The following is a 15,707-nucleotide window of genomic DNA, read 5'->3' on the forward strand; positions in this document are numbered from 1 at the left end:
TATATATATATATATATATATATATATATATATATATATATATATATACGTTTTTCTAAATCAATTTATCCCGTGTGAATATTGAAATAAAAAAAAAATCATAATTTGATAGTAGGTTCATTCATCTCATTTAAAAAATTCGTTGATTTTAATTAATTTATGTCTCAAGACTAAAATTTAAAAACTATATATATATTCAAATAATTTTTAACAAAAAAAAAAAAAAAAACCTTAAGAAGGAGAAATAAATTACGGTAAAAATTTAGGAGAAAATAAATAAAAATAAATCTAATAATTATTAAATTGAGTCATTTTATTCGATTCAAAATTAAAAATTTACTGAATATATTTTTTAAATTTATGAATAAGAAATTTGAGGATTAAACTTATAATTTAATTTTTTTTAATTATTGTGTAGCTTTACTTTTAACTAATTAAACTATCCCTCGCCAGCATACGAATAAGAATAACAGAGTAACCAAACAGTCCTAAAAGATTTAGAATTTTCTGGCGCAAATTCACGAGGTGCGTTGGTTACTTCCGTGACAGACCACTGATGGAGCTCCAAATTTTGCGACTTAAAAGCTGGGACCCGCGCGTGAACTTCAACGACAGTCCACGTGTTACCGTCCACGTAACCGACCTGTGACTGTAACCCTCTCGGCCTCCCCCTTCTCTTCCTCAATCGTCCATCTCCCTCCAATTCTCTGCAAGTGTGACCTCTCAATCGAAATTCACAACGAAGTTCCTTTGAAGGAAATAATTGTATGAATGTCAATCATAGTTGACTTGGTTTTTCCTCTGATTTCAATCCCTCACCGAGGAAGCTGAATCGTCGATTTGGATCATGGCTAATTGGATCTCCTCCAAGCTCAAAGCGGCTGAGAGCATTCTCCAGCAGGTGAGTTCGCCCCTTCCGTTTTTCCCTTTTTTCTTTTTTTGGTTTGATTTCTGAGAGTTTGGCTGGGAGGTTGTGTGGGAATTCGATTATCTTTTTCTTGCGCGTTATTTCGAAATTTGTAGATCCGAAATGAGGTGTGTGTTTTGGTTTTTCGAGAATCGAGCTGCGCATTATTGTATTGCCAGTGTAATTGGTCTGTTTGTGAATGTGTGTTTTGATTTGTTTCGTTTATTGAGGTTAGTTTTCTTTATTCTTGTGTGAAATGGACGATTTAGATCGATCAGCAAGCGGCGGAGTCGCTTAAGAAGGACGAAAGGCCTCCAGCTGTGGATAATTTGGAAGCCATTGGCAAAACTGGAGATATTTTGCCTTTGAAGGATCAGCTCAAGAAGAAGAACCAAGATGATAAAGATTATCATGGCAAATTTCGTAGTGACCTAAGTTTGAATGTAAGCAGAAACCAGGATAATGTGATTTCTGCCTCACCAAAATCCTCGCCATCGTCAAAACCATCCACACTTACGGACAGTGACTGGACCGAACTGCTCGGTACACCTAATCAACCTTCAACTTCGGCTGCAGCCCGCAGTAATGGTGCATCTTCGATTCGTGGTGCAAAGAGAGACGCTCGCAAACCAAGTAATGCAGGTTCAACTGTGTCGGTGATGGATTTCAAGAGAACTCAGAACAACGCTATAAGTAACAAGTCCGTTGGGGAAACCAAAAGATTAAATAGGAAGGCAAGTGATGTGGAAGAATCTAATGTTTCAGTTCCATTGAGGACTGATACAAGAGTTGATCTGAAGAGTGACCCAAATATTACGCATTCTGAAGGTCGAGAACTAGACAAAAAAGAGGCTGGAGACAATATTTTAGTTGAAGCAAAAAGTGTGGAGCAAAAAGAATTTGGTGGGAATTTTGATTCTAAGGGCTTTTCTTTGAAGGATTCTGTGCTAGCAATACGAAATGGTCATTCCTCAGAAACAATGCCGGATACAGGTCAGGCTGAAAGGATATCTGATACAAAAATCATTGTGAAAGCTGTGCAAAATCATCAAGGAAGTCGTGTTTCTGGAAAGCATAAATCAGATGAAGTTTCTCGTAGTTCTATATCTGATGATGTAAGAAAAGAATGGACAGGATCTTCAACTAGTGATGGGAGTTCTGGTTCAGATTCAGACTCAGGTTCAGCTTCTGATTCTGAAATTGAACGTGAGAGGGAAGAAATAAGGAGGAGGAGGCAGAAAATTCTGGCTGAGAAAGCAGCTGCCAAAGCCTTGGAGGCTATCAAAGAACAGGAAGACTTGGTTGCTAGACTGGAGGGTGAGAAGCAGAGCCTGGAAAAAATACTGGAGGATCGAGCAAGAAAGCAAGCAGAAGAGGTAAATTGTGTAGTTTCGAATTGTCAATTTTAGCATGAGTTTGATCATCAATTTTGTGTGTGATTCTGCTGATTGTGAATTTTGAAATTACAGTTCTATTATACCCAACAAAGAAAAAAAAAAAAAAAAAAAAAGAAACCAGGATGCTACGAAAGTGTTTTTCTTTTAAATAAAAATTGGCCTCTGGTTTCTTTGCCTACCTATTGCCATACAGGCAGTTAGTTGAAAAGGCTACCCATTTATGAGGCAGCTTTCTTGAGGCTTTTAATCTCTGTTAGATACATTTTTAATATTTTGTACTCTATACTGGCTTGTGGAATGCCGATTTTATTTTTTAATGCATATTCATATATTTTTAAAATTCAGGCTTCAGAGCTGCAGACATCTATGATGGAAACAATGGAGGCTGTTGAGCTTGAGAAGCAGAAGCACAATGAAACCCGTAGAGAAGCCCTGGCAATAATGGCCAAGCTTGAGGTAATCAACCCATAAAAGATGTCTATTTTCTAAGTTCATTTTGTCCATGTGGTTTTTCTAGGGCTTTTGGCAATAAAAATTTCACCTTTTTGAAGAATAATCGGAGAGCACTTTTTCTTATCATTACTAAAGTAATATCTGATTTGCAGACTGAAAATGCTGATCTTGCGAGAACCCTTGCTTCTGTACAATGGAATCTTGAGTTAGAGGTATGATGAGGGTTGGTAGGGGCATATGGTTGTATTTATGTGTTGGAAGAAATGTTAAGTTTCATTTCCGTTAGGCCTTTTTGCCATGAATCTCATTTGAACTTCTCTAGCCTATCGTGTAACCCTTCAATTAAAATTGAGATATGTAGGCTCTCCTTATCTAACAGCCAAATCAAAGTATCCTACTTGCTGTATTTCTTATAATGATCTAGCGTATAAAATAGTTGATTACTATTCAACTAATTTATTTACCAATATACAGATAGATGAAAAAAGGCTACAATCCGTAACTTCCATATGTGAAGTATTAAAAGTCATTGTTAATGCATTTACAAGTCAATGGTGTTTGCCACTATTGAATCTTGATTGATTTTTGTGCCTTTGTACCCAGATTTGAGGTTACTTTGGTGATTTTTTTTAAAAAAATTAAAGAAGTACATTGTGCCAAGTGATCCAATTAAAATGTTTTAATAACATAGGTTTTGCTCTATCTATCTTTGAACCATTTATGGGCACTGCACTTGGACCACTAATGCACAAACTGGTACTGTTGTTAGTCACACAGTTACCGTTCCTGTAAGAGTAGCGTGGCAGGGATCACACTTCCCTTTTTGGCCTTTTCTCTATTTATCTTTGAACCATTTATGGGCACTGCACTTGGACCACTAATGCACAAACTGGTACTGTTGTTAGTCACACAGTTACCGTTCCTGTAAGAGTAGCGTGGCAGGGATCACACTTCCCTTTTTGGCCTTTTCTCATTCAAGACTAATGATGACTGCAAAACAACATTCTTATGATTTGTATTTCTAAATTCTACTACAGAAGAGTTGTTCTGCAATTTCATGTTTAATAGCCACGTCTACCTTTCTTGCTTGAACTTTGTAACATTTCTGTTAACTTATGGGCAAATGCAATATTTTTGCCTCTAGTTTACCTTTCAAATAATTAGCGGATGAGAACATTGAAGCTTTATGTTTCATCTTCTTGTATCAGGGTAATCGGGTTGCAGGACTTCGACAGCAGATTGAACGGAAAGAAACAACTCATGAAGGTACAACTTTTCTTCCTGACCAACTGGTTGGTCTTACTATTGATGTGAGAAAAAACTCTCTTCAGATTTTGTGAAGAAAGAGCTTGTTGCATGAATTATTAAGCCCTGAGAGATGAATGCTAATTTTGAGTCCTTGATGAGCCTTGACTGCAAATTGTTTCCAGCAAGTATCAGTCTTTTTGATGCCAACTCCACAGGGAAGTTGGCATGTGACTTGAGTATCCACATAGATGGTGGACATGTTTGTATCGAATTTTGATTATCATAGAAAATATTGGTATGGTCAATATTGTAAGTGTTTTATGTTAATAGTTCTTGAAAGACCTTTCTTTGTTGTAGAACTGAGGAGGAGGATTGCAAGCTCTCATCAAGCTGGAACATCGACAAAATCAGTAAGAATTTATTTACTTGTGAATGTACCAGTGGTCTTTGTAACATTTTCTTGTAATTTGCCTTTTCTGATAGCTTGTACTGCAAATGTTGCAGTTGCCTTTTAAAGGCATTGAATTTGAATTGGAGATTCTTGAGGCAGAGCACTCTCTCATCACTGATAAAGTCCTCCAACTGCAGGAGAAGGTATAAATGGGTATCTTGAGGCATTGGAAAGAAAATAGTTTTCTTATAATAATAATCTTATTGTCTTATTTGTGAATTACAGGGGGGAAAGTTGGAAGAAAACATAGAGTTGATGAGAAGAGAGATGGAGGAACCAACTGAAGTTGAAGTTGAACTCAAGAGAAGGCTTGGCCAGATGACTGACCATTTAATTCAGAAGCAAGCTCAGGTCTGTCTTCCAATGTTTCTCCATTTAAATTATAAATTCCAGTTTTCCAGTTATACGAATTGAGTTCCATGCTATCCCCATCTCTCTATAGTAGAAACTCTACATGGTATGAAAGATTTTTTAAAATATATTGACATCACCAACAAAAGATATGATAAGGAAACAGAAAATATGATAAGGAATCACTACAAGGGAAGTAAGAGTCGGATTACTTTGTTGATCAAATATTTCAAGGCAAGAATATTTGTTTGAGATTCAAATCACTCTACAAGCAAGGTCGATCTTGTCAAGCTTGAATGAGTCTAAACATGCAACTTAAACTATATAAAATTGCAAAAAAACTTAGCCCGAATGATAAGAAATCACCCCAAGGAAAAGTAAAATTCGGATACCTTGTTGATCAAATATCTCAAGGCAAGAACTTTTTGAGATTTGAATCACTCTACAAGCAAGATCGATCATGTCAAGCTTGAATGATTCTAAACATGCAGTCTAAACTATTGAATTTACAAAGAAACTTAACTATTGGCTAAAGGAAAGCACAAATGCTATTTTTAATACATTTTCCAAGTCTCTTTACAAAAACAACATACATGGTTTTATATAGCCTAAAAAATGAAAACCCTCTCTCCTTCCCAGAAACATTTCAAGAGTTGTAACTTTCGTACTTTATGACCATAATTAGCCACAATGTAAACGTAGCCTTAAAATAAATAAAAAGTCATAAAATACATTAATGAAATACAATAACTCTAGATTATCTTCCCCCAAATGAAACTTGATTCTTCTCTAATGTGGCATGAATTACAACATCTTATGATAATTTGAACAACATTTTTTTCAATCTTCCTTGAAGTTTATATCACATGACTGAAGCGTTGGTTTATATCAAGATATATACATACTTAACTTAACTTGGAGATCTAGATATCAAGAACACTGAACATACAATGAATGCTTTAGGTGGCATTAATTGAAAATGATCATAAAAGACAGCATCAGCCATTGCCCTTGATAAATTAAAGTTCAATTTTTTTTTTCTAAAAACATTGTTTTTATTTTCATGATACGATTAATTCTGCAACATTTCTTTTCATCATATTGCTATGTATGTTAGATGGGACAATACTAAATGTTGCCATAAATGGTGTACATGACTCATGTCTTCAAGGAGCCCTTTATTGCATGATGTGGAGCTATCTCCCGCTCTTATTTTCACAAAATTGTTATTTCTGTTTGAAGTTTGGCCAGTCTAACTCCCCCATAGAATATTTTGAAAGGCATAAAAGTGATTTTGAAGCAACTCCAACCATTTTGAGCGTTTGATTAAGCTGATTAATATGATAACTGTTTTTTGTAAAAGCACAACAGAAAGTAATTATTTTAAAAGCTACATTAATTCGAGAGTACACTTATTAGTACCCTATTCTTCCTGTTGGACTGAACTATCCCAACTGGTCCAAGATTCTTCAGCTGAACTGTATTTTTATTCCTTTCTGACTTGACTCCCCAAGATTCAGCAGTGTTTCATATGATGCAATCTTTATAGTTGCCAACATATCGGCTGTGTAGTAGGAAGTGCTAACTACGTCCACAGTCAGTTCTAAATAGATAGGGAATGGAAATGAGTTTTGAAGTGATTCTGTCCTTGCTTGAAAAGATTATATAACATTTAGATTGTTGGCATGGAGTTACAATATGTACTTCATATCTGCTAATTTGTGTGACAACTCACGTTACACACTACCTTTGTAAATAATTGAACTTGTTGGAGCGGAGAACTTGGCTTTAAAAACCTAAGAAAAGGAGGCTTTTGGCACCGCTATGTAGAGTGACGGGATAGTTGTGTAGTCCTAACTATTGAGGTTTACCGCAAAGGTAGAAAGTTGAATGTAATGCCTAACAGTAAGAAACTAAGCCACTAGTCACTAGGACTCGGTAACAATTCCTTGCAAAAGTCAAAGCACATGAGAGAAAAACGTGTACAATTTTATTTCCTGGCAGTTTCTCCTTCCTAAACCTAAAAGAAATTGGGGTACAATGACTGATGACTCTGCTTTCTGATAATCTGTTGTCCTCGTATACCCATCAAAGCTTATAATTTTTCTCCTCTACATTAAATTTGTTGACTCAGCCATGTTTTGCATCTCCATGGAAAAAGATAGAGATTTTAGTCAGATATATAGAATGATCAATTAATTAATGTCTGATCTCACATTATGGAAACATCTGCAGAATATTGCATATTGTAATGAAGCGACTCTCATCATAATGTTGGTCTATTCTTTAATATTCGTTAGAGGTTTCTTAATAAGACTCTACTATGCTGTTTGTTGGCAGCTTAAGAATGACTGCTAATCCTTATTTGTAGAGATCACATGTATATTCGTTGATCATTAGAGGTCTCTTGCATTCTTCTTCTCATCTATTGTCCTACATCAAAACCCTGTCATTCTAAACAGGAAGAGGTCCCATGTGTTAAGAACTCACTGTTGGAATTTGATTTTTGAATTAGGTGGAGGCACTGTCTTCAGAGAAAGCAACCCTTCTCTTCAGAATTGAGGTACTTTGGCATTCTAAAGCCATTCTAACATCGGCTAAGAAACATTAGTTAACTTAAACATGTAGTCAATATCCTTTTTGCGCCTTGCAGGCTGTGATGAGGCAGCTAGAAGAAAACAAATTCATGGTGAATACAAACAACATTTCGAGCACCTCATCGAGGGACTTGGAGTCCGGAAAATGGGAACTTTCAGGTTCAAAACTGAGACCAATGTTAGAGGACAAGATCCACTCGGGCAAGAAACACCTAGGATCCTTGATTCAGCAGCTGGATGCAATATATGTAGCGGGCATGGTGTTTATAAGGAGAAATCCGGCAGCTAAATTATGGTCAGTAGTTTACCTTGTGTGCCTTCACTTATGGGTACTTTATATTCTCATGTCGCGTTCTCAAGTAGACACAGAGACACTGTCTGGTGCTGTCATTTCTTTGGACAACATCAATGCCTCTTTACACATGTGATTTTTCTTTTTAAAAATCTAATATCTTGATACCACAAACACATTGAAGCCTCTCTTTCATAAGATATACTATTGATATACATCTTGTATTTGTTTCCAACTCCTACTTGATTCTCTTGAATCGGTTGATGTTAAGTGATTTAGCAATTTGGTAGGATTTTAGTGGGATTTTAAGTTTTTTGAGGTCTTAGCATTTGCTGTTTCGGTATTCTTCTTGTTCTTCCTTGTGGCTGATAAGGAACTGTGTTTTGATTGAGAAAATTGAAAGAATACCATATAGGAGCATACTCATAATTATAAAAAGGCCTAGTGATTGAAGGAAGCACAAAAGGAGAATCAATGAACTTTGCCACTTTCCAAACCTCCTCATTTGATCTCCTCCCCGTCTCACTGAAGTTCTATTGTCCGTTTCCGACCCAAACCCTCACAAAATAGCAAAAAAGCTAGCCTGCCAAGAAACTTTGTTCTTCCACCTTAGGAGGAGATGATTCAAGAGCACCTCTTCTAGCAATGATCTACCATCTCTATCTCGAGCTCCACACACACTAAGCGAGGCCCTCTAGCGCCTCAAAAGGTATTGAGCAAATTGGTAGTCTCACAGTAAATGATTAAGGTTCTTATGAGATCCCACATTGGTTGAAGAGGGGAACAAAGCATTCCTTGCAATGGTGTGGAAACCTCTCCCTTGTAAACGTGTTTTAAAACTGTGAGACTGATGATGATACGCAACGGGCTAAAACGGACAATATCTAGCGGTGGCCTTGGACTGTTATAGCTCTCCTCATGTTTCTTGCTGAAAGTGCAACATTGCAATAACACAGAAAGAATTCTTAAGATAGTCTTTACTCTCTTTTTTTCTTCATTTCTATTTCTCTTCATTTCTATTTCTCTGTTTACTCAAGCTCGTCTTTCTTTAATCTTATTTTAGTTTTGTTTTTATTAATGTAATTAAATAGAAAATGAGTGATTATGACTAATTAAGTGTGGGGCAGGTGAATTGTGATGTTTACTCTAATTAATAAATTAGATTAGAACAGGTGGGAAGGAGGTTGCATGTACAGAGTATTATAATGAAGCATGTCATATCATGTTCATTAGATATTTAATATTTTTTATAATTAAAATATTATGTTAAAAAGTCTTACAACCTCCTCCTCTCATTATCTAATCGATCAATTCATCATTTTTATACAATTCTTCGTACCATTACAAATTAACCAATGTGTTAGTAATTATGCTTATTATTTTAAAAATAAGTAATATTAAAATATAACTAGCTCGATTTATTTATTTATTTTTAATCAAAGGGTTTCTTTTTATCCGAGACGAAAAGTGTTTAATTGAATAAATTACATCTTGCGTGTGGTTTTAAAAAAATGTCAAATGTGAACTATAAAAATCCTAAAATACGAACTCTTCAACTTACAAACTATTGAACTGAATTGTATCAAATTAATTTTACGTTTTAGTTTGGTTTTTACTACTAACTTGACTGTAACTCAATTGGTTAAGACATTATATTATTAAGTCAGTTAAACCAAAAGTCAAAGATTTAAATCTTCTATCTAAGTTTAATTTTACGTTTTAGTTTGGTTTTTACTACTAACTTGACTGTAACTCAATTGGTTAAGACATTATATTATTAAGTCAGTTAAACCAAAAGTCAAAGATTTAAATCTTCTATCTAAGTTTAATTTTACGTTTTAGTTTGGTTTTTACTACTAACTTGACTGTAACTCAATTGGTTAAGACATTATATTATTAAGTCAGTTAAACCAAAAGTCAAAGATTTAAATCTTCTATCTAAGTTTAATTTTACGTTTTAGTTTGGTTTTTACTACTAACTTGACTGTAACTCAATTGGTTAAGACATTATATTATTAAGTCAGTTAAACCAAAAGTCAAAGATTTAAATCTTCTATCTAAGTTGATTGAACTCAATAATATCCCGCAAGACACTTATTAAACATTTATTCTAATATAATAATTATTTTTCATTGCGAGATATTTCTTAATATTTTATTTAAAATTTTTCTCTCCAATAATTTCTAATTTTTATGGTTTAAGAATGAATTTTACTTCTTTAAAAAAAAAAAAAAACCATTTACAAATATAGATTATAATATTACAAATATGAGCGGACGGTTGGAACTTTCGACTTATAAAGAATATTTTCGTGACTTAGCGGGTTAAATTATATTCGAGTTAACATATTCGTGACTTAGCGGGTTAAATTATATTCGAGTTAACAAAAAAAAAAAAAAAAAAAGANAAAAAAAAAAAAAAAAAAAAAAAAAAAAAAAAAAAAAAAAAAAAAAAAAAAAAAAAAAAAAAGAAGAGAGGAGTTCGATCTATTTTGTCTCTTATTTTTAACTTCTTAAGTTTGAATGCAAATAGTCATGAGTGGTAATATGAAGTATTTGTAAGGGTTAAAAGGGAGAATTTGAATTTCAGAATTGAGAAGAATAAAAAAAAAAAAAAAAAANAAAGATATTCCTCACAAAATGACGAAAAAGAATTGAGAAAAGAGTATGGATTAAGAGTGGAGATGGAGAAGATGCACAAAGATTTGGCCACAGCCATCATGATTGAATAAAGGCAAAGAAGCAAAGGAATCGGATGATTTTTTAGAAATGGAAATGGAAATTGCATAGATGGCAGAGCCAGCGAGATCTTAGAGAGATCAAGCATTTTTGTAGCGTGGAGCGTGGCGTTGCAATGCTGGAGCTTCAATCGAGTGGCTGTAATTTCAATCAAACCCGGTTTCTTTGATCCTTTTCTCCTTCTTTTTATGGGGAGTGGAACTCTCGTAGATGGTGTTCGTCGCTGGTTTCAACGTCGCATTACTTCCTCTTCCTCTTCCTCCTCCTCCTCCTCTTCCTCTTCTTCTAATTTAGGACGTAATTCTGATTCTGATTCTAATCTCAATTACCCATATAATAATAAGCTCGATTATGTGGATAATGGCGAAAATGGAAACCAATTGTTGAGTAGCGATTTACGCGCCCAATCGACCATTCTTCCCCCCAAACGCAAACGTTTACGGAAGCAACCCCATCCCGGAGGAGAAGGCATTCTTGAGCGATTATCTGAGGAGGAGGACGATGATGTCGACGACCTTGATTACTCTGCCTTGAAGCTCATCAAAGTTCCTAAGCGGACCAATCATTTCAGAGCTCCTCCTCCTCCTCCTCCTCCTCCTCCTCCTCTTCCCGCTATAATGGATTCCCACAAGAAGGTATTTCTTGCTGCTTCTTTTTTCTCGATCTGGAGATCTGTGTTTGCCTTGATTCTTCTCTCTCTGTCTTTGTTTCTATATTTCTATATGAAATTGCTTCAGATTATGAATGGATTTGATTTTCCCCGTTCTTTTTCTTGTTTGATCTTTATGTTTTGTTGGTATGTTCATTTCGTTATCGGGGATTCCTGAGACTTGTTTTACATGCCGGAAAGATTGAGCAATGATAAATAGTTGTTGTTTGAAGCGTTGTCTTCCGGCAAACTGTCCTTTCGTTTCTTTTTCTTGACGTAGGGTTTTGTTTGTTGAAATCGTGGCTTTCCTGTCCTATTCCATCGCCTTGATTGGCTGCAGGGCAACAGTTGACATTGTGGAACTGTTGAATTTAAGAAGGCGATTCTTCAGCATTTGAAAAATTAGGAACCTTGTCCAACAAAACAAGTGCCCCACCTTTCGCCATTGAAACTTTCTTCTTGCAAGAAACAAGAAATGGTTTGTGGTGTTTAAAATCTGAACTGCGTTCTTGGAATTATTTGAAGTCCCCATCACTGTTGTCTTGTATTTTGCTATGTTTTCAACTGAGCTGTCCTTGCTTCTTGTATCCTTCTGCTGTCTTTCCATATTTTAAGGGATAAGTCCTTTGACTCGTTTGAGTCCCACACTCCCTTGCCCATGTTTTCTTTCTCGATCAATATTTTTCTAAAGATCTTTGTTTCATCTTAGAAAAGCAATTTCTTATAATTTTGGTGTTAGGAAATGGACTTCTTCTCCTCCCTTGTATGCATTCAAATCAAATATGTGATCAACTTTTGTATGTTAGACTGGTGAGTTATTAGTTGTAGGATTTTGTTGAGTTGACTCGGAAGTTTTCATGTTTTAACTTTAGGAGTATTCAGCCTTAAAATGTGTTTTTTAAGTCATTCATGGTGAAGAATATATTGAAATTGTGGCTTCAACTATGGGATTCTTGATCCTTATATAAATGTAGTAGCCCAAGCCCACCGCTAACCGACATTGTCCTTTTTGGGCTTTCCCTTTCGGGCTTCTCCTCATGGTTTTTAAAACGCGTTTGCCAAGGAGAGGTTTCCATACCCTTATAAAGAATGTTTCGTTGTCCTCCCCAACTGATGTGGGATCTCACAATAACGAACTGTGGAGTTATTATATTTGGGACCTTGGAAATTGTGAGACTTGGAGCAACTTTATCCTCGAGTTCTTTCTCTAACATTTTAGCATTTCATATGTGAAGCAATAAGTTTCGTATAAAATCTTTTGACTTCGTGCTATATTTGCTTTGCCTATAACACGTCTTGAATGTTGTTATAGGGTGGATTGGAAACAGAATTTTTCACAGAGTATGGAGAAGCCAGCAGATATCAGGTTCAAGAAATAATTGGTAAAGGAAGCTACGGGGTTGTCGGTTCTGCCATTGATACACATACTGATGAGAAGGTCGCAATCAAGAAAATTAATGATGTTTTTGAGCACGTTTCTGATGCCACAAGAATATTAAGAGAAATTAAACTCCTACGGCTGCTTCGACATCCAGATATAGTAGAAATAAAGCACATTATGCTTCCTCCTTCACGGAGAGAATTCAGAGATATTTATGTTGTTTTTGAATTGATGGAATCTGACCTCCACCAAGTCATCAAGGCCAACGATGATCTCACTCCTGAGCACCATCAATTTTTCTTGTACCAGCTTCTTCGTGGTCTGAAATATATACATACAGGTTGCTGGTCTCCCAGTATTTGCTATGAACTTCTTTGTTGTTTTTCCAATTAACTGATAACTTTTCCTTTTCTTTTCCCAGCAAATGTATTTCATCGTGATTTAAAGCCCAAAAACATCTTAGCTAATGCCGACTGCAAACTGAAAATATGTGATTTTGGACTCGCTCGTGTGTCGTTTAATGATGCTCCATCTGCTATTTTCTGGACTGTAAGATTGATGGAGGGATCTCTTTCATTTTTTTTTCTTGTTATTTTCCATTTCCTTGGTCTTCCAAGAGTCAGGCTTGCCATATTTTTGCTGATTAATCTTCTTCTTTCTAAAGGACTATGTTGCGACCCGGTGGTATCGTGCTCCTGAACTTTGTGGCTCTTTTTTCTCGAAAGTAAGTTGTTTTGCTCTCTGATTACTCTATACTTGGGGTTGAGCAGGTTGGGTGATATGACCATCTGATGTTCTTAAACTCAGAATTGACCGTGATGCATGAACAATTCTCTTCACTCTAAACAGCTACTGACTTTTATGGTCCTCTTGGGTGTGCGTGTTTTGTTGGAATGGAGAGGGGTATCTGTTTTCTGAGGATTGTTGGACGAAATATTTGGTCGTTGCCTAATATTGTCCCTTGGGTAATTTGGATAGGCTATTGGTATTTAACTGGTATAGCTATTTGGTGCATAAGCAAAGCCATAACAAGTTTTATGGTCTTTTTCAGTACACTCCTGCAATTGATATTTGGAGCATTGGATGCATATTTGCGGAAATGCTCACTGGAAAGCCACTGTTTCCTGGGAAAAATGTGGTGCACCAATTGGATCTGATGACTGATGTGCTTGGCACGCCTTCGGCTGAGTCCATTGCTAGGGTATGCTATAAGATCTCAATGTTCTCATATTTTCATTTTCTGCCTTCTTTGTTTTTTAAGGTTTTGTAATTTTTCAACTTTCTATCTTGAATTTAGTTCTGAAAACCATGAACTGTAATGATAAAAGTAACAGCTCAGAAGTTCACCAAACATTAGAGAACATGAAGAATTGATCTCTTTTTGAGAATGCGGTTTAGAATGTTATTCATAGAAGCATTTCCATTATATTTACAGATTCGAAATGAAAAGGCAAGAAGATACCTTAGTAACATGAGGAGAAAGCAGCCTGTTCCTCTCACACAAAAGTTCCCCAATGCCGATCCCTTGGCTCTCTGCTTGCTTCAACGCCTGCTTGCATTTGATCCCAAAGACCGTCCTACAGCTGAAGAGGTTAGTGAAGTTAAGATTACCAGGTCTATTCTTCATATAAAGTGACTCATTTTTTATAACGTTTTCGATGATGTATCCAGGCATTAGCGGATCCTTACTTTCATGGTTTGGCGAACGTGGATCGCGAACCATCAACTCAACCGATTTCAAAACTTGAATTTGAATTTGAGAGAAGAAAGTTGACAAAAGATGATGTTAGAGAATTAATCTATCGAGAGGTGTGCACTCAATTCTAAATGCTCGATGCTTCAACCAGTTATCGCGTTAACTTCATTTTTCTTTTTGTTTGACGTAAACAGATCTTGGAGTATCATCCTCAGATGCTGCAAGAATATCTCCGCAGTGGAGAACAAACTAGTTTCATGTACCCAAGGTGAAAATCCATTTTCATGGGAATTAGTTGTAATATGTGTGAAGACTTATCATTCTTTAACGACCCTTTTTTCCCTTCGCATATTCAGTGGTGTCGATCGTTTCAAACGCCAGTTTGCACATCTGGAGGAACATTATGGTAAGGGTGAAAGAAGTTCTCCACTTCAAAGACAGCATGCTTCATTGCCCAGGTAAGATTAAACATATTTATCTTCTTCTTTTGAAAACAAAACCTCACATCTCTTAATAGGTATGGATGTATCCATGCTACTATCTTTTTGGTCCTGTTATGATTGTGTCATGTGCTACATTTTTACAGGGAAAGGGTTTGTGCACCCAAAGATGAGGCTGCACAGCACGAGGATTTAGAAGGAAGAAATGGTGTATATGTTGCTTCAACTCTTCAGAGTCCCCCAAGGTCGCAGCAAGGTGATGGTTCGGAAAATGCAAACAGTAACGAACAAAATGGACAAAGCAAGCCAAATTACAGTGCTCGTAGCTTGTTGAAGAGTGCCAGCATCAGTGCCTCTAAATGTATAGGTGTCAAACCAAAAAAGGAACTAGAGGTATAATAGACTTTGTTCTGTGTTGTGTTCTTTATGATTTTGTTTCATCAGTTGTGAGGGACTCTCTCTTAGAAGAAAAGGGAGAAAGCATTACAAATTTTGATGCGTGTTTTCATTGATTGGCAGGAGGAACCGATTACGGAGGTTAACGACGAGGCAGTTGATGGGTTGTCTCAGAAGGTTTCGGCCTTGCATACTTGATATTTCATACCCCTTGTATTTTCCTTGAGAGAATGACAGAGAGGGCGGCGGGGCTGCTCGTTTTGTGTATTTTTTTCCCAAAGATTATGTTGGCTATACATCTACATTAGGCAAAGTGTAGCGAAGTCTCTTAAAAAATCAGGTATATGCTAACATTAGGTTTCATGCCTAACTTACTGTGTAATTTTTTGCACTACGAACAGAAAAAAATGGTTCCATGTAATTTTGATTTATTTGTATTTTGAAGGGCCTTTCAGGTTGCTTGCTACCCCTTGTAGCATGAATACCACGATGGAGAACAAACTGGCATATTGGATTTATGTATCTATCACAAATCCTTGTTTGGCTCTTGCCTTTATTTCTCGGGCTTGTAAACTCTGATGAAAATGAATATTGTATCTTCATTCATAAGTTTGATCGACAGAAATCTTACTTTTTTTCTTTTTTTTCTTAAGAAAAAGAAAACATAAGCTTTGTAATCACTCGATCATTGAAACTTCACCAAAGTATTCA

General features: G+C 35.9%; 2 protein-coding genes across 4 annotated transcripts; both read left to right on the forward strand.

Moving 5' to 3' along the window:
- Nucleotides 1-664: 664 nt before the first annotated feature.
- LOC111793342 (golgin candidate 2-like) lies at nt 665-7,966 on the forward strand (the record flags this gene model as incomplete). The annotated part of the gene is given in 10 exon segments (XM_023675183.1): nt 665-901; nt 1,177-2,283; nt 2,650-2,760; nt 2,910-2,969; nt 3,966-4,023; nt 4,363-4,415; nt 4,489-4,599; nt 4,682-4,807; nt 7,323-7,370; nt 7,461-7,966. Coding segments are annotated over 10 exon segments (2,100 nt in total). The 3' UTR covers nt 7,833-7,966.
- Nucleotides 7,967-10,324: 2,358 nt separating this feature from the next.
- LOC111793155 (mitogen-activated protein kinase 9-like) lies at nt 10,325-15,635 on the forward strand. Of its 3 annotated transcripts, none has more exons than XR_002814885.1 (12): nt 10,325-11,069; nt 12,396-12,804; nt 12,886-13,013; nt 13,129-13,188; nt 13,516-13,665; nt 13,900-14,055; nt 14,136-14,273; nt 14,355-14,428; nt 14,517-14,618; nt 14,747-14,993; nt 15,120-15,336; nt 15,442-15,635. XR_002814885.1 is itself a non-coding variant. In XM_023674906.1 (11 exons), exons 1-11 carry the CDS (start codon nt 10,623-10,625, stop codon nt 15,192-15,194), a joined length of 1,986 nt encoding a protein of 661 aa, XP_023530674.1. In that variant the 5' UTR covers nt 10,325-10,622; the 3' UTR covers nt 15,195-15,635. The 3 variants fall into 3 exon arrangements, 1 of the variants encoding a protein (XP_023530674.1); XR_002814886.1 differs by having other exon boundaries at nt 15,452-15,635; XM_023674906.1 differs by having other exon boundaries at nt 15,120-15,635.
- The last annotated feature ends 72 nt before the right edge of the window (nt 15,636-15,707 follow it).

This window comes from Cucurbita pepo, chromosome LG04 (genome assembly GCF_002806865.2).
Source record: "Cucurbita pepo subsp. pepo cultivar mu-cu-16 chromosome LG04, ASM280686v2, whole genome shotgun sequence".
Taxonomy (NCBI): Eukaryota; Viridiplantae; Streptophyta; class Magnoliopsida; order Cucurbitales; family Cucurbitaceae; genus Cucurbita; species Cucurbita pepo.

What these genes read in the sequence shown, in the direction of transcription:
- LOC111793155 (XM_023674906.1), top strand. Translation starts at nt 10,623, where the DNA reads ATGGGGAGTGGAACTCTCGTAGATGGTGTTCGTCGCTGGTTTCAACGT. An exon ending in TAATGGATTCCCACAAGAAG is followed by an intron (nt 11,070 to 12,395) that starts GTATTTCTTGCT and finishes ATGTTGTTATAG; the next exon opens with GGTGGATTGGAAACAGAATT. An exon ending in CAGCATGCTTCATTGCCCAG is followed by an intron (nt 14,619 to 14,746) that starts GTAAGATTAAAC and finishes ACATTTTTACAG; the next exon opens with GGAAAGGGTTTGTGCACCCA.